General features: G+C 36.2%; 1 protein-coding gene across 3 annotated transcripts in view; it reads right to left on the reverse strand.

Annotated features, from left to right (window-relative positions):
- Nucleotides 1-24,366, reverse strand: part of Ttc8 (tetratricopeptide repeat domain 8) — a 53,712-nt gene that overhangs the window by 14,309 nt on the left and 15,037 nt on the right. For all 3 annotated transcript variants that reach the window (XM_020155121.2, XM_074067356.1, XM_074067357.1), the window contains 8 exons: nucleotides 22,583-22,703; nucleotides 21,713-21,776; nucleotides 21,466-21,625; nucleotides 20,847-20,936; nucleotides 19,146-19,190; nucleotides 8,478-8,563; nucleotides 4,262-4,349; nucleotides 315-425 (listed from right to left, as the gene is read on the reverse strand). In XM_020155121.2, the coding sequence (XP_020010710.2) occupies nucleotides 315-425; nucleotides 4,262-4,349; nucleotides 8,478-8,563; nucleotides 19,146-19,190; nucleotides 20,847-20,936; nucleotides 21,466-21,625; nucleotides 21,713-21,776; nucleotides 22,583-22,703 (765 nt within the window). The remainder of the gene's footprint in view (nucleotides 1-314; nucleotides 426-4,261; nucleotides 4,350-8,477; nucleotides 8,564-19,145; nucleotides 19,191-20,846; nucleotides 20,937-21,465; nucleotides 21,626-21,712; nucleotides 21,777-22,582; nucleotides 22,704-24,366) is intronic.

The following is a 24,366-nucleotide window of genomic DNA, read 5'->3' on the forward strand; positions in this document are numbered from 1 at the left end:
TACTTGATGTTATAGACTTTAGGAAAGGATCAATAAATGCACTGATGACAGGCTACCTATACAGGGAAAATAAATTAAGTCCCTATCTTGTCCCATTGGCTATACTCTTTTATGTGTAGGAAATACTTCATAATAAAAATTTAGTTTGACTAAACACATACAGCGAAATCTCTCATTCTACTGGTGGATCACAGGCCAACAATCACAATTTTGTAAGACTGTTCTCCTTGCTGGGACCCTGAGGCACTATAAGCTTATTTAAGAAGTGCATAACCTCAATTGTGCATCAGTTTTAAAAATACTATGAATCTCACCTCATAGATCCTGGCAATTCCACAAAGCAGGGTTACTTCTCCTGGAAACTTATCTAAGCCTTGTTTGAAAACATTTAAAGCAGTCATAGGTTGATCCAACCAGATATAAACCTAAAAGCAAGATACACTTCAATAAAAATACTGGTTCTTAAAATAATAGTATTTGTATGGCAAATTTATAGCTATTGATTAGGAACAAATTTTCTCCTAGATATTACAGTAAAAATTTCAGAAATGTGCAAAATTAATTTTCAATAATGATATTACAGTTCTTTCCCCATGTATTGTACATAAAACATTTATTCACTTACTCCTCTAACAAATGTTGATTGTTGGCTTACTATTATCACAGACTAAGCAGTAACTAGACAGGAAAGGGTCAGGTGTAAACCTTTTTAGGGTAGAACAGACATGAGTACGTCTATAAACTGACATGCAGGTATCAATTAGGAGTCCAAAGTGGCAGCTGCTGGAGAAAGAGAGATGGCATGGAACAAGTCAGACAGGGCAGCAGGGGAGGGGTGGTCTAGGAGAAGGCCTCTCCAAAACAGAGAGAGGGGAACCAGGTTGGTGAGGTATGAGTCAGGCAGTTGAGTAAGGGAGAGCTTGATGGCTTCCTCTGATTACTAATTAGAACATTCCCATTGATAAACCATATACTTAGGAACTTCTGAAATACAGAAATATGATTTTATATAGAGAGATATAAGATTATAACATTTATCTTCCTGATTTGGGATCCAGTTTCTAAAGAGTTAGTTTGTGCTATTAATGAAACTCAAATTGATACAGGAAACTGTTTATGGTATTTATCACTATCTTACAAAATTGGATGGATGTGAGTGAAATTTTTATCTTATATACTTCCCAACTGTTTTTAAAAACATAGTAAATAACATAATCAATATACAAAGTGGTATAAAATATATTTTGAAATTAATGATTGAAAACTTGAAGAAACAATGTTATTCCTAAAATCTGCTTGATCTCTATTTCGTGGCAACTATCTTTCATGTTTGTTTTCTCTTGTTGCTGGGGATTGAACCCAGGGCCTTGTGTATGGCAGGCGAGGGCTCTACCACAGAGCTACATCCCCGACCCTACTCTTCCACATATTAAAGGAAACAAGTAAATTTCCTACATAGTCATATAGGCAATAATGAATTTAAACAAATGAGCCTATAGAAAAATTGGTGAAACCATGTATTTAACAATAGTTAAAATAAAAAGCACAATTTGTTTCACCTTCATAGCCAGAGATTTTCAATTAAGAAGACTGAATATTAAGAAGAAGATTAAGACAAGTAGTATGACCAGCACCTTAATTTCAAGCTGTCTCTTTCAGGAAATTCTACTGGGAAACCTCTTTCAGAATTTAAGTTTAATACAGAGAGGATAAATTTAGATATCAAATAGTTCCAAACATTTTTGAAAACCATTGTAAGCATTCTAAGATTAGCCAAGCAAATTTATGGAGTATAACCTTAAATTTTTAGCATACTAATTATATTACCATATTTAGGAACTAGTAGTGCTTCCTTTTAAAAAATTTAACAAAGTTTTCTTTTTCCAAATGTATAACTGGCTAGTTCTACTTATGCATCTTCACCAGCAGCCAGGAAACTCCACCCTTGGCACTTCTGGTATAAATCACTAAGCTCTGTTTGGAACCCAGTTTGATGAGACCCTTACTAAGGGCTGCTCTGGCCAAGGAACCGTGATCCTCACTCTCCCAGAAGCCACCACTGGGGTTGTAAGTGCAGAGTTGGGAGTCTGTCATAGGCAGCTTTGTCAATACTGAGCTTGTCCCAAACTTGCCTTTGGGTTACTTCCTTTTGGCCTCACCCCTAGGTTTGTTCACAGGGTCTTTGTCTTTCTTGGCTGACTTTTAGACACCTTTCTCTTTGTCTCCCCTGGGCAGCACTGCATAGCTTGCAGAGCAGGGACGACCATACTGCAGCCTTACAAAGAAGTTAGGCAAAAACCAGAACTTCCTTTTATGGTTCATCTTTTTTTGAATCTTTCTTTACTTTAGTGTTTGTTTGTTTGTTTTTGTTTTTTGGTGGTACTGGGATTTGAGCTAAGGGCCTCATGCTTCCTAGGCAGGCTCTCTACCACTTGAGTCATCCCCCCAGCCCTTTTTTGGCTTTACTATTTTTCAGATAGGGTTTCATGTTTTTTGTTCTTGGACCACAATCCTACCTATGTCTCCTGCATGGCTGGGATTGAAGAAATATACCACCATGCTCAGCCTATTTGTTGAGATAGGAGGAGTCTCACTAACTTTTTGCCCAGGCTGGCCTCAAACCACAATCTTCTTGATCTCTGCCTCCTGAGTAACTGGGATTATAAGTGTGAGTCACTGCACCATGCCCCTTTACCATACTTTTTAATTTAGAAAATTCTTAAAGATACAGCAAGAGGATACTATAGCCACCACTTACTTCATCAACTATTTTTCTTTCAAAGTAACCTTGATGAGGGTCAAGAAGTAACTTCACTCCAATACAGGTTGAGAGTCCCTTATCTGAAATGCTCTGGGCCGAAAATGTCTTGGATTTCAGATTCTGTTTTATTTGGTAGTAATGGGGTTTGAACTCATGGTTTCATGCCTGCTAGGCAGGCACTTTACCACTTGAGCCATGACCCCAGCCAGACATATGTTTGAGGGGGTTTTGGAATACTTGCATATATACAAAGAGATATCTTGGTGATTAAGCCCAAGTCTAAACATGAAATTCATTTATACTTCATACACATAGCCTAAAGATAATTTTATATATTTTTAACGCACCCATATTTTGATTGCAACTCCTCACATGAGGTTAAATGTGGGATTTTCCACTTGTGGCATCATGTTGGCATTCAAAAGTTTCAGATTTTGGAGCATTTCAGATTTCTAATTTTCAGATTAAGAATGCTCAACTGTTGTATTGAAAATTCTAGGTGACTCTTCACTTCTGCTGTGGCTGTGAGTGGCACTGTGCAGGAATAAGTTGGTTCTAGAGTTTGAAAGACCTAGGTTTGAATGTTGGCTGGTAATAGCCAGTGACCCTGAAAAACTCACCTTCTTGAAGTCTCATTTTCCATAAGACTATGCAGCAAATTATAATGCCTACTGTGCAGGGTTATTGGGAGGGTTAGATTAAATTGCATATATGTACGGACCTGATTCAATGCCTTACATTGAGTAAGTACTCAATAAATGGGAAATAAGATGCTTATTATTATAGCAGAACTGAGTCATAAGGTCTTATAAAAATGGTCCCTGTTCTTGGAGCCGGATGTGGTGGTACACACTGGTAATCCCAGCTATCTAAGAGGATGGTGTGTTCAATGACAGCCAAGCAACACAGTGAGATGCCATTTCAAAATAATACTAGTGGCAGGCACCAGTGGCTTACACCTGCAATTCTAGCTACTCCGGAGGCAGAGATCAGGAGGATCAGGAAGTTCTAAACAAGTCCCTGGCAAATAGTTCATGAGACACTATCTCAAAAATACCCAATACAAACATGGCTGGTGGACTGTCTGAAGTGGTACAGCACCTGCCTAGCAAGTGTGAGGCCCTGAGCTAAAAGCCCTATACTGCCAAAAAATAATAATAATATAAATGGCCCTGTTCTCTACTTCCTGCTCAGGTAGACAAATGTGTTGTAGAAAAGAGGCCTCCCTGGGGACCTGTTACTATGGGGTGGAAAATGATAGTATTTTCTTCTGTCCTAATAGGCAATCTTTCTAAGGGGTTTTCTTATTTTTCATGTCAAACAGTGTCTCCTGAAGTGTTTGCCTTCCATGTGCTATTTTTCCCTTGCTATAAAGAAAAATCAGTTAAATCTGCATATATTAACTTGCTAAATATTCCTGAATAAACTGGCAACTCTTTTCATGCAATGGCCAGAATTCTGAGAAGACAGATTTCACCCAAATGAAGAGGATTTACTCACTTTTGCCAGATAGTGAAATGTATCTACCATTTCTTGTTGCTTCAGGGCTGATTTAAACTGTTCTTCTGCTTCACGATACATTCTTAACCTAAACACAGTCATTAAAAAAAATCAGACATTTAACTTCAAAATAAACACTACATCACATTTTCAAGCCCTGGGGATATGAATAAAGATAAATCACTTCTTAAGGCAAGAATGCACAGAAGAAACTAATGTACACACACATTATTAATAATTACATGAATACAGTTTGGCAAAAAGTTGCCTCTCTCCCATAACACTGGCCATCTAATCCTCAAATAGTCTGTCTATAGGACTAAGAGCTGCCATTAAGCCAGGTCATATCAGTTCACCACCCAAAGAGCTTACGAGCAGCTGGACATACGGCAAGTGACCTGAATAAATGCTTAGAACCTCTGCTTTTCTGGAAGAACAGAAAGATGATGTTCTTTGAAAACATCTTCTGCTCTGAGATAAAAACCCATTTTAGTTATCCCTAGCTTATTTCAATGTAACAACTGCTACTTCCCTTTTATTATTCTAGAAATCTTTTTTCCTTTCATTAGGTATCTAATACTGGTTGTGCTGGGCTATGAATCTGAGACTCATTCCTTGCATAAATATGACTGTCCTGATGCCACTGCCCACCTCTTCTGCCCAGGAAACATTCTGTTCCTAATAAATTAGTCACTACAGCACACACTGCTGTCCTCAAAAGACCAGTTAGGCTTTCTCAAAACTACTCATTCTTAGCCATAGAAGAGCTTAGGTATGATGTTTTGTTTTCTGAAATAAAATCAAAATGATATGCAATATGTTCCATTGTGCTATTTTCATTTAAAGGCTTGAAAGGAGAGCTCTGATAATTTTTTATAACTGAAATTGCAAGCATTGGTGTGGCAGATACACTAATACCTGTTGGAAGATGGGGATTTAAATGATTAAAGGTGACTCCAAAAGACTAGAGGATACATGATGTGGTAGCAGTTCCTAACTCTTCAAGGGTCCCATAAATTTCACAAGGAGTATGTATAGAATGCCATCAAAGAACTCTAAAGTTCTAAAAAAACCACATATTTATGTACATAACATAAACTGAGCAGGCAAGTCTTAAGCACATGAGTGAAGTACAGTCACTGAATTCCAAAAATCCAAGTTGTCCTTCAGTCTGCATATTTCATCAAATAACTTGCCTCTTTCCAAAAATTATTTTTAAAGAATTCTAACTTAAAAAATCACATAAAAAACAAAAATAGGAAAACACAAATCAATTTTTTAAAAATGAAAAACCCAGAAGATAGAAGAATAAACTTAAAAACAAAGAAATAGAGATATTGAGCTATATGGAGGCCAAAGAAAGGAAAAAAATATGGGTCTTATGTTTTTTACTACTGCATCCTCAGGGATAACTTCTGTACGCATTATTGAAAAGATACATGGATTCCTGTACAAAGAAAATGGAGTAAGCCATATTCAAAGGAAGTCTAGGAATACTGAAAACATCAATCAAGTTCATAAATTCAGGCCAATATCAAGAGTCAAGAATCCAAAGAGAGTTTTCACAAGCTGACTTTTTCTCTCTGATTTAACTCAAGAAAATTATCAAGCATAAACTGCATACACATTTCACAATAATGAGAAGAAAAATGAAGACAATAACAAAATGTCCTGAAAGTGATGATAATTAAGAGTTAAAATAAGTTCACAGACAACTTTAATTGTATTATGACAAATAAGAAAAAGTGCTTTGAAAGCACAGAAGAGTGAGTGAATCAAGAGAGTTTCAGGAGGAAGTGATTTCAACACTAGACATGGTATGTGTGTATGGGTGGAGTGTATTTCCAGGTGGAAGTAACTATGGCAAAGCACACAGGCAGGAAATTATACAGCATATCAGCAGAATGCTAAGGAGTTTGATTTAATTGAGAAGGAAATAATAAATGATGGATATGGACCAACATGTAGACTGGGACAAGATCATGATGCCACACTTAAAATCCAGACTTCATTCTAGAGGGAATGGAGAATCACCAAGGAAATCAACAAGAGCTGCTTTTTCAGAGCAGTTACTCTCATTGTATTTAAGGATTGGTGGGACAAGAGATTGGAGGCAGAAAACTCAAGTGAGGAGCTACTGTGAGAACTTAATCAAATGATACTAAAAACCAGAATGAGGCCATTAGAGTGGGGATGGGCCCTAAGGGAGCAACTTTGAGAGCCACTTCAGAGGTAGAATCAGTAGAACCTAGTGATCAGGAACAAAGAGATAGAAGTCACCTTCAAGTGACAATCCTGTGGCAATCCATCCTGAACCTCTCCAGTTTTGAAGTCAGGAGCTCTTTTGCTGAGCTCTTGGTATACTCTGCAATTGCTTCTATCATAATGGGAACCATACTTACAATCATTTATTGTCTATCTAAACCATTTGAAAAAAGGGACACTCTAAGAACTCCGTAACCTCATTTAATGAGGGCGGTTGCTCATTAAATATTTTACTGCATGAATGAGTAAGTGAGAAATAGTGAGCACATAATAAAGATGAGCAAGCATTAAAGAACAGAGAGCAATAATTTAATATGACAAGACACATTCATTTACATACCATTGTACACGGGTGTCAAAGAGAGACACAGTTGTGCTTTCCCTTAATTATTAAAAATTTCTGAAGCTTTTGATTGGAAGGTCAAGATTTTATGATTGTCTTTGGGAACTATATTCGTAAGAGTTAATGTTATGATGTCTACAATTACCTTCTGGCAGACAACAATGCCTCAACCTAGCAGCACCAAAAAATTTTTAAGAGTTATATGTGAAAATGGAAAGTACTCTTATTTTGAACAATTATCACTTTTTGTATGTGTATTGCTGGGGCTTGATCCAGGGCCTTGCACACGTAAGGCAAGCACTCTACCACTGAGCTATCTTTTCAACGAATAAGCATTCTTTTCAGTCCACTTATTTCTTCCTCAGTGTTTGAATGATAACTAAAGTTTATAAATCTAGAAGGATACACACAGTAATTGAAGTCTATCTTGTTTTTGAATAATAAATGACATATTTATCTTTATAAAATATAATTGTTCATTTGTCTTTATTTTCCAATGACCTAACACATTCCAACATTAAAAACAAGTTTCAGATCTTATGTTTCTATATAAATACTCATAAAATTAATTACAAATTTTCTGATCTCTCAGTTAACTTGCTTTAAAATGTATGTAAGAGTTAAGTGCATGTGGGATTATTCAGGTTCTAGAGAAAGAATACAGAATTATGAAAATAGTAAGAGAATCAGCACCAAAGAGTAGAGCTCAAATTCTTGCTCTGCCAATTATTAGCTGTATAAATTTGAGAAACTCACTTTACCTTTGTCAGGCTCAATTTTTCTCATCTGGGAAAACAACTAATAACAGCAACTACCTCTGTGTGTGTGTGATTGAAGTGAGATGACATACTGTATAAACAAACTCACACTTAACTGCAAAGTGTCTCACACATGTGCTACATCAGTGTAAATGAAAAAGACTTGAGAGCCAGGAGGATGAATCAGATAGATGGACAAACCCAGTTCTATCCTTGGCCTGTCACAGCTACTCTCTGCCCTCAGCCTCCTCATGTGAAAAGAGAACCCTACTCCCGGCTCTAGCATTTTACTATTCTAAATGCATCCAGTTCTTATTGCTGCCATTTATTTGCCTTACTTTCCCAAGTAAAACAAAGTTCTCATTTGTTCATGAGGAAATCTATTTTTTTAAGTATCAGATTTGATACTCTAATCTATTGCCACTTGTAAGCCCTTTGCAGATAATCAAGTTTACCTGATAGAAAACCCAAAACATGAAAGCGTTTGATGTCCCCACTCCAGAGGAGCTAATACAGAAACCTTAAAGCAACAGAGGTTATCATGAGAAGGGGATCAGTAACCAGGGTAAAGATCAGTTAGAGATGAATCAACATGGGTCATAACACGTGTACACGAAAGCAATACTAGGAATATTTCTGTACAGCTATCCTCAACTCAACTAGCAAAAACACTTTGTCTTCCTTATTAGGCTTGTTTCTTTTCTTCAACAAAACTAGTGATAAAGGCAGAACAGGACCTGCCTAGAACTGAGGGGGTAAGGGGGGAGGGGGTGGAGGAGGGGAGCAGGGGGAAGAAATGACCCAAACAATGTATGCACATGTAAATAAATGAATAATAAAAAAAGTTTACCTGAAGTAACATTTTCCGATTTGCACTTTCCACCACCAGTCCTTGTACTGAGAATGCTCTGTGGATAGGGCTGCCAGATCCAAAGCCTTTGGAAAACAATTCATTTTAGATTAGGATATTCTTTCCTAACAATAGTCAGAAAGAGAAATAATGAAATAAACTACATAATTAGCATCGATCAAAAGATGCATTAGAAATTAGGCAGAAACCCATGTTGCTCGTGTTTCCAGATGGCCCTGCCAATTGCCCCTAATCAGTTCCAGGCCAGAGTGCTAACAACAGATGAGTCAGAAACACTGAGCAAGGGGAAGCAGATGCACAATATATTTCAGTACAACTTAATGCCCAAGGCACAAAACTGATATAAAAAATCCCAGTTTTTACTTGCTTCCCACTACTTAGCTGCTTCTTAATGACTCAAAATGTCTCCAAACTCAGTGGTGGTCAAGCCTCTCGTATGTCAGGTGAGTCCAAAGGCAGTCCTCATTTTAGACACAGATGCAGAGAAACAGAGTGAGATCAAGTAAGGGACAGAAAAGGGGGATTCTGAGTACAACTTTTTTCTGACGTGAATGCCAGAAGAGGCCCTTCAATCCCCTACTGCAAAACCACTCCATGTGTCACCTTATCTTCTTTGCTCCAGGGAACCCCCAAATATGCAAAATCCATCCAAAAGATGGTGTCACTATGCTGAGCTTCTAATGGACTTAAAAAATCGACAACTGTACCTGAAAGCTATGGAAATTAAAAACAAGCCACAGACTACTTTCATATGCTTATTCTTCTTTTTTCCCCTCCAGCCAGAAATTAAAAAAAAAAAAAAGCAAAAATGTGAAAAGTATAACTTTGATTAGCATTATATCTGGAAATACTAGGAAAATATATTTTTAATCAGTTCAATTCAGGCCTTGCATTATCAAATCTGAGCATATTAATTTTAACTAAATCCTTTAAAAGACCTTTCCCATAATATAGATCATATCTACTGCCATATTTAATATAAACAAATCTATTTTTTAGAAAAAGTTGTCATTCAAATTTTTTTTTTACATATTTTAACTTCGAAAGTTGGATTTAGTGCTTATTATAGGCGACGGATTTTACATACAGATATAGTCCAGAAAAGTCTTCCTCTGAGAGCACGTGTTTGAATTAACCCAACCAAGGAAAAATCCAAATTATGACACAGAATAGAAAGTTTAAAAAGTCACATTTTACTGTTCACTCTTCACATGAGGAGCCAGGCTGCACTAGAGGTGAGTATCAGTGACAATTACAATGGACCCTAAGCTCTGAGGACAAATGCTTTTCTCTTACATCTCTGCTGTTGTTTTGGAATGTTGCTGTGCTCACAAAAGGTACTCAAGAATTACTTGTTAGAGCTGGCAGAATGGCTCAAGCGGTAAGTGCCTGTCTATCAAGCGTGAAGCCCTGAGTTCAAACCTCTGTGCCACAAAAGAATGAATTACTTATTGAATAAATTAATTAGGTCTTTTGTTTCTGATCTATGATGAAAATAGCGTAAGAACCAAACAAAAACTGTCATAGTAAATGATTCATAACTAGAAGTTACTAACATTAAAAAAAAAAAGGTTTTTGGGTGGTATTGGGGTTTGAACTCAGGCCTCACACTTGCTCAGCAGGCACTCTACCATTTGACCCACTCCACCAGCTCCTTCTTTGTTGTGTGTTATTTCTGAGATAAGGTCTCATGAACTATTTGCCCAGGCTGGCTGAGAACCTTGATCCTCCTTATCTCTGCCTCCTGAGTTGGTAGGATTTCAGGCATGAGTCACCAGTAACTGGCATATTTAAAAATTTTTAAAGTGGTATCAGATCTATATTTCTTTAAAATCTTTCCCAACTTTTTAAAATAAATGACACATTTACATTTAAGAACCTTTGAATAATTTAACAAAACTAATTTTTGTATTTATTTTTATTAATATGCATGTTAACAAAAGGCCAAAAATGACATTTTTTTAAAAGCCATGGGTTTATAAAAGTCCAAATGTTGACAGGTTAGATAATATAAAGTTTGTGACTCTGTCTAACCACTAAAGTTGTTTCAAAGTAATCTCTTCACTATTTTTATAGTTGTGGCAAGTTCAGGATGATGAAATTAAAGAACATATGGAAATAAAGACTCCAGAGTCATCAACCCACATGCACTTGAGTTTTGTCAACACTGCCAATAGTGGCCCAAAAGGGAAGGTTGGGAAGAGAGAGTTATTAAAAACTCAAAGACAGCTTTTCTGTAGATCCACTTTACTTTTTCTTACTTTTAAATACCACTTCACCAAATTCTCTATAGTTGTCTACAGTGCTCTCCCTATTTATAGACAAATACAGAATCACCAACACACATCATTTTAGTTTTGTCTATAATGCCCCCCAAACAGGATTACAGTATTACAAGTTCAAAGACAGAAATATAATTTTCCATCAAAGATCAATTTTGCTTACTATTTAAATTCCACTTCATAGTATTCTTTATATTCATCTATGACAGTGTGTATATTTATGTGAAATACTTTATTTAAAAAAATTTGGAGGCCATCAAAGTAACTATAAAGAGTGCCTCTAATTTCCTGAGCATGTTAAAAAAAAACAAAAACAAAAAACAGAACTTCTTTACTTTTTCCAGCTAAGGTTATGAAACATACATAGGAATGAAAAGTGTGTGCCTGGTGTTCATTAACTAAATTCTTCTATTCAGAAAACAGCATGTGGTCAAATCTAAAATGACATTTTAATGAACAATCTGGTCTACAAGAGCACGAGGAGGATGGCAGGTCCAGAGCCAGTAGGAAAACAGCTGCGAGGCACCGGCCCTCTCAGCACTCCTCACACCATCACAGCACAACACATGGGCACTCTGTAATTATTTATTTAGAGAATAAGCCACCCTGGCACTGTGGCCCAAGTATATAATTCGAGCTAGTCAGGAGGCGAAAACTGAGAGGATCTCAGTTCAAGGCCAGTCCAGACAAAAAGTTAGCCAGACCCTATCTCAACCAATAGCTGGGCCTGGTGCCACATGCCTGTCATCCCCGCTACACAGGAGGATTGTGGCCAGGCAAGGCTCTATGTTCAACCCCTAGTACTGCCAAAATAAACAAAAAATAAACCAAGTGCTACTAAGTCAATAAGTGAATTAGTGCATAAAAAGGAAAACAGAGGAGCAAATAGTTTGTGCTTTTCACTAGGTAAAAACAAAACAAATTGCTTCATTATTATTAGGGGTAAGCAAATGAAAATAAGGAGGGTAGAATTATAAGCATTTTAATTTATTAATATACCTAATTCATAGCTAAATTTGTAAGCAAAAAGTTGCTATAACATTATGAAATGTATGACGTTTGAGAGAGGGGGTAAAATTAGACTAAATCTGCATTAGTGCTTTGAGGCATAGCTGTTTTCTCTAGCATTGAACATTTGCGTTGCTTTCTAGGTATTTGTACTACTACATCTAATGCTATGATAAGCATCATCACAAATATAGCAGTTCTCCTGAAATTCTCTGAGAAGTGAAATTACAGAAACAAATAAATATCTTTATGGCTACTTTCTTTATATCACCATATTATCTTCCAAATTGTACCTTTACATCATCTGTAATATATAATGATTTATTACACTCCCTAAGTATTCAAAGCCCCTTTGTTTTACATTTTTGTTGTTAGTGAAAGTATATATCACTATTGTGCATATTTACTGGCACTTTCTCTAATGTAAATAGTCTACTATGTGGTTTATTAAAAACCAGTTTCATAAAAACCTTTCAAAAAATTCAGATAAGCTTTTTAAAATCTGACAAACATTTGTTTCACATATGTGGAATCTATATTTTTTATTATAAATTTTTTATTAGGATATATTCATTATGACAAATCATATTTTAAAACTGTGCTTGAGGTACCTATTTCTTTCTTCCTTCTTTTTTTTCCTTTATTCATATATTCGTATGTGCATACATTGTTTGGGTCATTTCTCCTCCCTATCCCTACCTCCTCACTCTCCCTTCTTTCTTCCTTCTATTATACATTTACTTTTGTCTTTGTTTCTGCTCATTCTATAGAAATTATATATATGCATCAGTAACTTTTTCCTTTGCAATTATTTCACAACTCCAAAATAATCTATAAAATACTCTATTATTTCCTATTTTAAATAATTCCTCATTAATCAAACATCTAAAGGCAAAGTCCCTAAACAAATTTTTGATATTGAATTTAATGAACTATAGACATCTATTTCAAAGAGTCAAAAATTGTATTCAGCATTGCTTGTTTCTAATGTGCTGAATCTTTCACTATTCCTAAAAATAAAAATCTAAAATTTATAAATGAGGACTCTGGTTCTCAATAATATTTTGTAGCGTTTCCTTATTATCAAGATGTATGTGAGAGTCATTTTTGTTGTCTCTTGTTAGTTCTTTGATTACTGTCTTTGAGCAAGGAACGTACCCCCCCACACACACAGGTGGTTAACTGCCATGTGGAACTTGGCCTTCAAATTCTGCTAGGGAAAAAAACCCAAATGAATAAAATCAGGATGCAAAAGGGGAGATAACAACAAACACCATGGAAGTCCAGGAAATCATGAGAGACTACTTTGAGAACTTATATTCAAATAAATTTGAAATTTTTGAAGAAATGGACAGATTTCTAGATATTTATAATCATCTAAAACTGAACCAAGAGGATATTAATCACCTGAATAGATCTTTAACACAGAATAAAATTGAAGCAGCAATCAAGAGTCTTCCTAAAAAGAAAAGTCCAGGACCTGATCCATTCTCTGCTGAATTCTATCAGACCTTTAAAGAAGAACTAATACCAACCCTCCTTAAACTGTTCCATGAAATAGAAAGGGAAGGAAAACTGCCTAACACATTTTATGAAGCCAGTATTACACTTATCCCAAAACCAGGCAAAGACACCTCCAGAAAGGAAAACTATAGGCCAATCTCCTTAATGAACATTGATGCAAAAATCCTCAACAAAATAATGGCAAACCAAATTCAACAACACACCAAAAAGATCATTCACCATGACCAAGTAGGCTTCATCCCAGGGATGCAGGGGTGGTTCAACATATGAAAATCAATAAATGTAATACACCACATTAACAGAAGCAAAGACAAAAACCACTTGATCATCTCAATAGATGCAGAAAAAGCCTTTGATAAGATCCATGATTTCATGATAAAAGCTCTAAGAAAATTAGGAATAGAAGGAAAGCACCTCAACATTATAAAAGCTATATGTGACAAACCTACAGCCAGCATTATACTTAATGGAGAAAAACTGAAACCACTCCCTCTAAAATCAGGAACCAGACAAGGATGCCCACTATCTCCACTCCTATTCAACATAGTACTGGAATTCCTAGCCAGAGCAATCAGGCAAGAAGAAGGAATAAAAGGAATACAAATAGGTAAAGAAACTGTCAAGATATCCCTATTTGCAGATGGTATGATCCTATACCTTAAAGACCCAAAAAACTCTACTAAGAAGCTTCTAGACATCATCAATAGCTATAGCAAGGTAGCAGGATATAAAATCAACATAGAAAGATCATTAGCATTTCTATACACTAATAATGAACAACTGAAAAAGAATGTATGAAAACAATTCCACTTAAAATAGCCTCAAAAAAAATCAAATACCTAGGTATAAAAACAAAGGACGTGAATGATCTCTATAAGGAAAACTATAAACTTCTGAAGAAAGAGATTGAGGAAGACTATAGAAAGTGGAGAGATCTCCCATGCTCAAGGATTGGTAGAATCAACATAGTAAAAATGTCTATACTCCCAAAAGCAATCTACATGTTTAATGCAATTCCCATCAAAATCCCAATGACATTCATCAAAGATATTGAAAAATCAACCATTAAATTTATTTGGAAACACAAGAGACCATGAATAGCCAAGGCAATACTCAGTCAAAAGAACAATGCTGGAGGTATCACAATACCCGACTTCAAACTATATTACAAATAGCAATAAAAACAGCATGGTTCTGGCACAAAAACAGACATGAAGACCAGTGGAACAGAATAGAGGACCCAGATATGAAGCCACACAACTATAACCAACTTATCTTTGACAAAGGTGCTAAAAATATACAACGGAGAAAAGACAACCTCTTCAACAAAAACTGCTGGGAAAACTGGTTAGCAGTCTGCAAAAAACTGAAACTAGATCCATGTATATCACCCTATACCAATATTAACTCAAAATGGATCAAGGATCTTAATATCAGACCCCAAACTCTAAAGTTGTTACAGGAAAGAGTAGGAAATACTCTGGAATTAATAGGTATAGGCAAGGACTTTCTCAATGGAACCCCAGCAGCCCAGCAACTAAGAGATAGCACAGATAAATGGGACTTCATAAAACTAAAAAGCTTCTGCTCAACAAAAGAAATGGTCTCTAGACTGAAGAGACCACCCACAGAGTGGGAGAAAATATTTGGCAGACAAAGGACTGATAACCAGAATATATAGGGAACTCAAAGAACTAAATTCTCCCAAACTTAATGAACCAATAAAGAAATGGGCAAGTGAACTAAACAGAACTTTCTCAAAAGAAGAAATTCAAATGGCCAAAAAACACATGAAAAAATGCTCACCATCCCTAGCAATAGAGGAAATGCAAATTAAAGCCACACTAAGATTCTACCTCACCCCTGTTAGAATAGCCATCATCAGCAACACCACCAACAACAGGTGTTGGCGAGGATGTGGGGGAAAAAGGAAACATTTTACACTGCTGGTGGGAATGTAAACTAGTACAACCACTCTGGAAAAAAATTTGGAGGCTTCTTAAAAATCTAAACATAGATCTACCATATGATCCAGCAATATCACTCTTGGGGATATACCCAAAAGAATGTGACTCAGGTTACTCCAGAGCCACCTGCACACCCATGTTTATTGCAGCCCTATTCACAATAGCCAAGTTATGGAAACAGCCAAGATGCCCCACCACTGACGAATGGATTAAGAAAATGTGGTATCTATACACAATGGAATTTTATGCAGCCATGAAGAAGAACAAAATCTTATCATTCGCAAGTAAATGGCTGGAACTAGAGAACATCATTCTGAGTGAGGTTAGCCAGGCTCAGAAGACCAAAAATCGTATGTTCTCCCTCATATGCGGACAGTTACCTTAAAAGTAACTGAGGCCAATAGGAGAAGGGGACCAGGAACTAGAGAAAAGGTTAGTTTGAGAAGAATTAACTCAGAAGGTAACACACATGCACAGGAAATCAATGCAAGTCAACTCCCTGTATAGCTATCCTTACCTCAACTAATAAAAACCCTTGGTCCTTCCTATTATTGCTTATACTCTCTCTTCAACAAAATTAGAGATAAGGGCAGAATAGTTTCTGCCTGGTAGCGAGGGGGTGGGAGGGGAAGGGAGGGGGAGGGGTAGGTAAGGGAGGGGGCAGAAGTAAGGGGGAGAAATGACCCAAACATTGTATGCACATATGAATAAAAGAAAAAAAAATTCTCTAGAGCTCATCTGCTCTATTTCCTACAGTAGGAGACATGTTTTCTCTTCTTTCTATTGGGTTTTGAACTATTCTAGACAACAGTAGTTCCCAATCCTCGCTGAAAGTTAGCATTGCCTGTGGAGCTCTTAATAACAATAGAATCATCAGATGTCCTCTTGCGGATGATTCAGGAAGTCTAGCACAGATCTAGAAATTATTATCTTAAAATACCACAGGTAATTCAGAAACAGAGCCCAATTTAGCACAGTAGGGCAGAGGCTCCTGGGGTGGTGAAGTAAGAAGGAGTCCCACAGGTAAGTTTGCAACATTTGCCATAATTCATGCAGCTCCACTTGAGATCTAGATAAGATTTCATTTGAAGAAAAAGATTTTTCTGCTTAAATAAAAAGTTTGAAGTCACTGTTCTTTTTGTTTAAAAATCAAAGTTTAAGGTAATACATATGAAAATCTATGACTATGTTCTATAATGCTCTTCATACAATATACAAAGGTTAAAATTTGCTACCTCTTAGAATATTTAGGATAATTTTGTTGTTGTTGTTTTGGTTTATTTTGGTGGTACTGGGGTTTTTACTCAGTGCCTCATGCTTGCTAAAGCAGGCACTCTACCACTCGAGCCACTCCACTAGCTCAAGCTGGTGGAAGAATCTTTAGCGTATAAATTCAGTAGTGCAGTGAATAAATGTTATTGGGGTTTGTTGCTGTTGTTTGGTACTGGGGTTTGAATCCTGCAATATGTACATGCTAAGCTTATGCTGTTACCACTGAGCTACACCTTGGATCCCTATGCTTTTCTTTCCGTGTTATTTCTAATTCCTCAACATTACATAAATGTAATAAATCCCAGCATATGGAAACCCACACATTCAAGATAAATTAATAAAGGCATCATCCCTAGGACCTACAAAATGGCACATGACCTGTCCAGTTTTGGAACTCATCATCTACAACTCTTCCTAACTCCAGCCACACTGGTCTCCTGGCTATTCCTTAAACAGCCCACATACACTCATACTCAAGACTTTTTGAAGGGAAAGTTCTCCCTGGCTTAAATGCTCTTCCTATGTAGAATTGCAGGGCTCCTGCCCCTTTTCCTCTAGGTTTCTCTCTGCTTAAATGTTTTCACTGGCAGCCTCCCACTCCATCCAAGATAGCATCCTGTCCCATGTCGTTAAGTATTCCCTCACCTGCTTGTTTTGCTGCTATAGTACTTATTCTATGACACTGTGCATTTAAAAAATTTGTTTATTATCTCTACTCTTTGCCCAACCAGAATATAATCTCCAAAGAGCAGAGATGGGTCTGCCTGCCTCCTCTGCACAATCTCAAAACTGGAACAGTGGCTGGCACACTGGAGTGGTTAAAAAAAAAATGGATGAAAGAATTGATGTCTCTTTAATAAATGAATCAATCTTCCAAACACCAAGAGTATAGCTTTATGATAATCTAGTAATTAGAGGTTTACTTGTTTATAAAATGGAATAGTATTTGAATGTTTTTTTTTAAATGACAATATGGTTTTACCTATCATCACTCTAAAAGCCACTGTCTAGCTTTATATTATGTGAACATGGCTGACATCTATTTACAGAAATGTACATGGTTTCTCAGTGTCCCCTACCTTCCTCTTTTCCCTATGTGACAGCATCCATGAACATTTCTCCATAGATAAGTCCCATTTTCTGTATACGTTGCCCAGGGTCTCAAATGCATGTTGGTGTCTCCCTGCCAATGATATCTCCATTTGGATAACCTTTTGTAGCATGCATTTAAGTGAATTTTTCAGCTTCTTTACATAATCTGACTGCCTTCACTCATTACTCCATTTCTGTTGGTAAAGCTATCATTCTCTTAATATTCTGAGGTGGCAGATTCAACTATTTCTTTTGTTCCCAATATCAAATCTAATATTTGATATTTACAACTAATTTCTTTCAACCATCTCTCTGCTATTCCCACAATTGAAGATGGGCCTAGTTAGTTCTCATCCCACGCTCTGCTTATGTTTTTGCCACTTCTTTGTTTATTTTCCCTCCTTTCCATAAAATGCTATTTTATGAACCTTTACTAATATCCCCCTTTTGTAACTTTTCCATTTCCTTTTGCTATGTGGTTCAGTTCACATAGCAATATTCAGCATATTCAGATAGCATATTTACATAGCATATTCAGTTTGGCAGTTACTTTTTTTTTTTTTTTTTGAGACACAGCCTTGCTATGTAATGTGGTCCAGCTATGTGCATGCTGGAATTACAGACATGCACCACCATGTGCAGCAGCAATCACTTCTTTAGTTGTTTCACCTATGCCAATGTTACTTCCTCAGCTAGACTTCATGCCTGGTAGAGGCAGGATAAAGTATCACATTGTGACTAGGTTCCTAGCGCACTGCATTGTGGTTGACATGTAAAAAGCAGAAGTGAAGAAAATGATTTTATTTTCCTGAACACTTAACATGTGGATATAAAGCCTTTTTTTCTGAGTAGGAAATGAGGAAAACTTATTATCAGATACTAGAATTAACTTCATTTGATTTGACAAAATTTGTGCTTTCTGCTCACTTACATATTAGCATGTAAAAACTGAAACAAATGTGAAAAGTCATATGCATATAAACTCAAAATTCTTTATGAAGAAGTTACCAAGATGGTTAACTACTACTGAGGTGGATGATAAGTGAGATGGGTTCTTTATACTATTCTTTCTACTTCTGTATGTCTGAAATCCTCAATCAAAAAATGTTAAAGGGAGGGGAAAAACCAGAAACCACTACAAAGAAGCCAGAAATACACATATTAGAAAAGATCTAATACACTGTATAGTTTATAGAAAAATGCAGCAATAATGGTATTAGGGTAAAGAGCAAACTTTAACACAGCATATTATGCAATATTCTCTATTTTCTTTATCTCACTCCTTTAATGGAAATCTACATACTATGTGAACCAGGCATAGTTTTTATCACTTCTACATTTATACAAATTTCCCAGTAAAAATGAAAATGGATTTGAAAGTATTAGTAGTTCTCCAATCTTTAATAATTCTATTAGCATATAAGGTGAGAAATAGATCATTTTAGAATTTAAATTCCCAACATCATAAAAATTACAAGAAAATAGCATGAACCCAAACTTACAGTCTTAACATCATTTTCATGATGAAAGATATACTCAAACAAAGCCTGCGAAGAAAAAAAATGCCAAAAATACATTTAGCTTCATTTTTAGAAAAACATTCTAATGTTATATCAAAACTCAAAGCTTGATTGAACCAAAAAACCAGGACACTCTAAATCACCTGGGATTTATAAGTAAAGGGTATAGCCATCATTTATTAAAATCATCTATTTTTTTAAATATTGCTATTTACAACTGATTTCAGTTTTTACAGACTATAAACTGGAAACTCAAAGAACTGAACTATTTTCCTCTGCATATTACATATACTATGTTATTAGAAACAAGTGAAAAGTTAATTTTATTTCTTAAAGACTAATGTTTAGATTGTCATAAAAACAGCTTCAGCCAATTTTTATACTCTCTAAATTTACAGTGATTATGATTTAGTTACAGCAATTTAGGCAGGGGAAATCTGGAAGTTCCTTCTGAAACAACACAGAATATAAGTACTGAGTAGATTTTTCTGCTGCATTTCTAAAGCTATTTGTCCTCTGGTTTCTTTAACGAGGGCTACCCAGCCTTACTGCACAATGAAATCACGTGGGGGCCCCAGAACAGACCAATTAAGTAAGAGTCTAGAAGGTCGGGGGATGGTGAGGCCTTGGCATTATATATTTTAAAACACCCCGCCCCCACAGCCATGGCAAAGAATCATTATTTTACTAGTTCACCCCACTCAGCTGAATAAATAAGCATTTGTTGAGTTACCTCTTGGTGATACTACCTTTGCCCATACACCACTACTTTACTCTTATAAGGAGGCTAATGCCTTACCCAGGGTTATTAACTCCAAGAAAATACTTGAAGGTAATCAATAAAAGAAAAAAGAAATCAAGACACCTTTCTTAAGAAACAAACAAACAAAAAACTAGCCAAGCATGGTGACTCAGGCCTATAATCCCAGCCCTTGGGAGGCTGAGGCACTGGATCCTGAGTTTAAGGCCAGCCTGGCTACATATGTACATACAAAGGCTACATATTGGAGACCCAATCTCAAAACAAAACAAAATGTCTATAACAATCCTACCATTTGTTCTGTAATAAAGAAAAAAAATAAGCTAAGAATACAACTGGTGTTGACACTGTAACACCTTCCTTTTTCTTTCTCTTTCTCATTTTCTTTCTTTCTCTTTTTTTTTGTCTTACACTTTTTCTCCCTCTGCCTCTAATTTTTCCTTTAATTTAAAGGATTATACTTTGAGTAATTGTAATTGCTAATGTACTTTTGCCACTGTCTGACTTGAGTAATCCTTATTGAGATGCCTCATTAATTGCTAGTAAAACATATACATTTTTATCATCCTTTTGACGGTCCAAAAATCATCCAAGGATAGAAAATTATTTTTCTGAGAATAGTTCAAGTTGAAAAATACACACACAAGATGATCTCCTCTACTTCCTTCTACAAAGATGACACCTGCTTTATTTGTTCTTTATCAGGGAAAAAGAATTCTCGTAATAGTGGTATATGCACTTTATTTCTGATTGACTTTACTTAATTTAAGACCAAGGGAATTTTTACATATCACAGGAACTGGTCACTTCCATTTCAATCAAAGCATGGCCTTTTCTTCACCAATTTGTACCCATTTCCTACAAGGTCACTATCATCATACTTCTATCATTACTTCATAACTCAAAGTCATTTAAGTACATACCTTTGCCAACTTAGGTTGCTGAGAATATTTTGTTAAATTCAGTCTGGATAAATTTATAAATGGTCCATCAGGACTTGTAAGCATGGATGCCTATAAGGGAAAAAGTGATAGAACAAGAAATCTAAAACTTTCTCTTGAACCTTAACTTCAATTTAATGTGCATGAAGACTATAAAGGCAAAATAAACTAAAGGAATCACTTTCAAAAATTTTCATATAGCCAGGCACAGTGGCTCACACCTGTGTAATTCCAACTGTTTGGGAGGTAGAAATTGGAAGGTTCACAGTTCAAGGCCAATCCAGGAAAAAAATGTTAGCAAGACCCCCATCTCAACAAAAAAGCCGGGTATGTGGTAGAATGCTCCTGTAATCCCAACTACATGGGAGGCATAAGTAGGTAGATGACGGTCTAGGCAGGCCCCAGCAAAAATGTACGATCCTATCTTAAAAATAACTAAATGGCAGAATGCCTGCCTAGCAAGAATGAGCTGTGAGTTCAAATTCCAGTACTGCCAAAAAAAAAAATCCCATATAATTTTCAACCGGGACAGTAGTGGAAAGTGATGTACTATGAAGTTACTTGGGTAATACAAGGATATAAGGAAGCTAACAGAACTCACCGTCCCCATCCTGATGAATCTTCCTGTTGAGCTGGTGACAGGGCGTGCTGTGTAGGCAGTTCTGGGCGTTTTGATGGCCTGTTCCATGGTGCCCGGCCTGCCACCCTGTGTGCTGGACCTAATGAAGCCTGTGATGGGTCTCCCAGACTGCGAGACTGGCCTGTGAAGACTGAACATTGTTAGGACACGAGCTAACCTCCTAGGTTTGCTCAACGTCTAGTGGCAGAGGTGTGAAACAGGTACACACCTGACAGCCTGACTAGGCCCTCCCGTCTGATTGGTTCCGGGGAGTTTCAAAGACGTTCCAGGGCCTATGGGATGAGATGGCAAATTCAACTGATATATTATATATTAATTTGTAAAAACTGCCAGCTAAATCTAACTTTCAGAATTGTGCTGGCCTAGTGAAGAAGACATTAATAGCAAGAAATATATTTTATGGAAATGTGTTTGAGACTAATACTCAATGAGTACTTATCATGTTACTTATGCTATCACATTTTGTCTTCACAGTAAGTTCAAAGGTGGGGAATAAGTGCTAACCCATTTAACAAAGGTTGACAGAAGTACGTACACAGGTCAACCCATTAGCAGAGCTTGGATTCAAAGTCAACACCAGCAGGTTCCAAAGTTTAAAACGATGGTTCTATACTCACAAATTATTTTTCATACAAACTTCTCCCAATAAAAGATAATTTGCCAACTATAGAAGATAACTTATAGATATTTTAGCTATAAAAGAACAAAATAATAGGGATAAAGGGCATTTTTAGTAAAGGGTAAAAATTTATAAGCTCTGAAGATAAACCAGAGTAGAAAGACATTTTTAACATGAAGAACATGTATTTTTTTTCTTGACTTCCATTTGAAGCTTCAAAAAATTATTAACTTCCAAAACATACAAATAATTGAGAACTATAGCAACTAACAAATTACCAGATCAGGTCATTTTTTCATACATATGAATGTAAACATAAATATAAAATGCTTCATGTATCTACTATTTGCTTATGCTTCTATGAAGTATATCCATGTACCTATGTTTCTCCTCCACATAGCCTTCCTCCTCCTGACAGCTGACAGCATTCCATTAGCTCAGTTGAAGAGCCATACTTACGTGGAACTTGGGCAATTGCATTTTCATCCAGAATCATCTCTGCAATTCCTTCCTGATCTATATCAAGTTCATCTACGTATACCATTTCAGTTAGTGCTCGTGCCTTTAAAATCCAAGCTGCCTAAAAGCAATGAATAAATAAAACATATATTAAAATAACATGAGGAATATTGTATAGTTTATAGAAGCTAACCATCTTTTATTATTATTATTATTTCACTTTCTATTAAACATATTTACTACTTAACATATTATGCTAATTTAAAGGGCTGATACAAGAATAAACAATGTATCAATTACCTAATAAATAAAAGTGTAGTAATTATCTGGTGTTCTTCTAACATTCCTTTTCATAAATTAAAAAAAGATCCTTAAAAGAAATTTTTTACTACCACAAAAATTACAAAATAAATGAATAAAGCTGTAACCACTGTTCTCTTTCTGCCTTCCTCCTTCAGGACCACAACCCAAATTCTTGAAGCTTCCCTGATACTCCAACTCAAACCTATCTTTCTTTGACAAATACTACAATTAATTGGGGATATGCTAAGCTCTCCCTTTTCCACAGTGCAAGCTTTTATACCTTGTTTACTTTTGAATTTTCCAAAATACACATGGGTTTTGTATATAATAGTTTTTCAAGAAATGCTGGTTGACTCAAGCTAAGGTTAATTTCTCTTGATTCCAAATAACTAATCAACACTGGCAACTTTGTGATCTAGTTAACAGAAAGCCTACCAGAGAGTAAGGGGGCAGGGTGGAAAAGGTAATTAGGGAATCTAACCTGGAAAATATCTTATCAGCTTTCATTCAGCTTGAAAAATTCAGTATAAAGGGGTACATGCTTAACTTTCTTGCAAAACACATGAAACAGGTCTTCTGGAATTTTTTACCTCTCTGCTTCAATACAGAGAGCGGTAAAGCTTGGCATCCTCTGGAGGATTTGAAAAGAGGCAACTCTTAAACCAACTGCATAGACTGGACTCTAGAACTAGAGAGAGTGGCAAAAGGGAAGTTGGGGGAGGAATAAGAGCTCAGTAAACTAGGGATCTGCTTGTTATGCAGGCCGAGGGAAGGCCAAGGGGCTGAGACGGGAACTGATGAGAGCTACAAAAGGTCCACAAAGTCCTTGTGGACTAGATTTACCAGGCACTTCGCAATTGGGTAGGCAATTAAACAGGAAACACAAGAAGATTAAAACGTGGATCCTGATTTTCCTGAACATATCACCCAGTGGATTAAATGACAAAGCAAAACAACGTATAATAAGTGACAAGTATGTGACACAGAAGACAGATTTTATAGAAATTGGCAAGTAAAGACTTTTGTGAACTGAAGCAATTGGAATGCATATACGAACATTTATAAAAGAAAATAAAATCATCATGCTTTCATATTAATGGAGATAAAAAGGCTGCCTTCACAGTATCAGATTCCTAAAGTGAAATTACATTTTGGTGGATCACAACCTTCATGAAGCCTTTCCCGGCCATCAGCTTTTTGGCTTGTATATTCCTGGTTGGGGTTTACCAAATTCTTATAAGATAACATAAAACAGTGTTTCACCTATCAAGTGTGAATTTAACAAAGAACAAATCTATTCATTAAAAAAATCAATTCCAATTGCTTTTTTAACTGTGGGAGCCACCAACATATACAAACAATTGATGGCTTCACTCATAAAAAGATCAGGAAAGATGCCCAATCTGTAGAGCTAGTCCCAGGGGTCAGGGAAGTCATCACTGGCTTGGACTAGTGGTTTAATTTTGCTTCAAAGATGGAAA

The sequence above is a fragment of the Castor canadensis genome, chromosome 3 (genome assembly GCF_047511655.1).
Source record: "Castor canadensis chromosome 3, mCasCan1.hap1v2, whole genome shotgun sequence".
Lineage (NCBI taxonomy): Eukaryota > Metazoa > Chordata > Mammalia > Rodentia > Castoridae > Castor > Castor canadensis.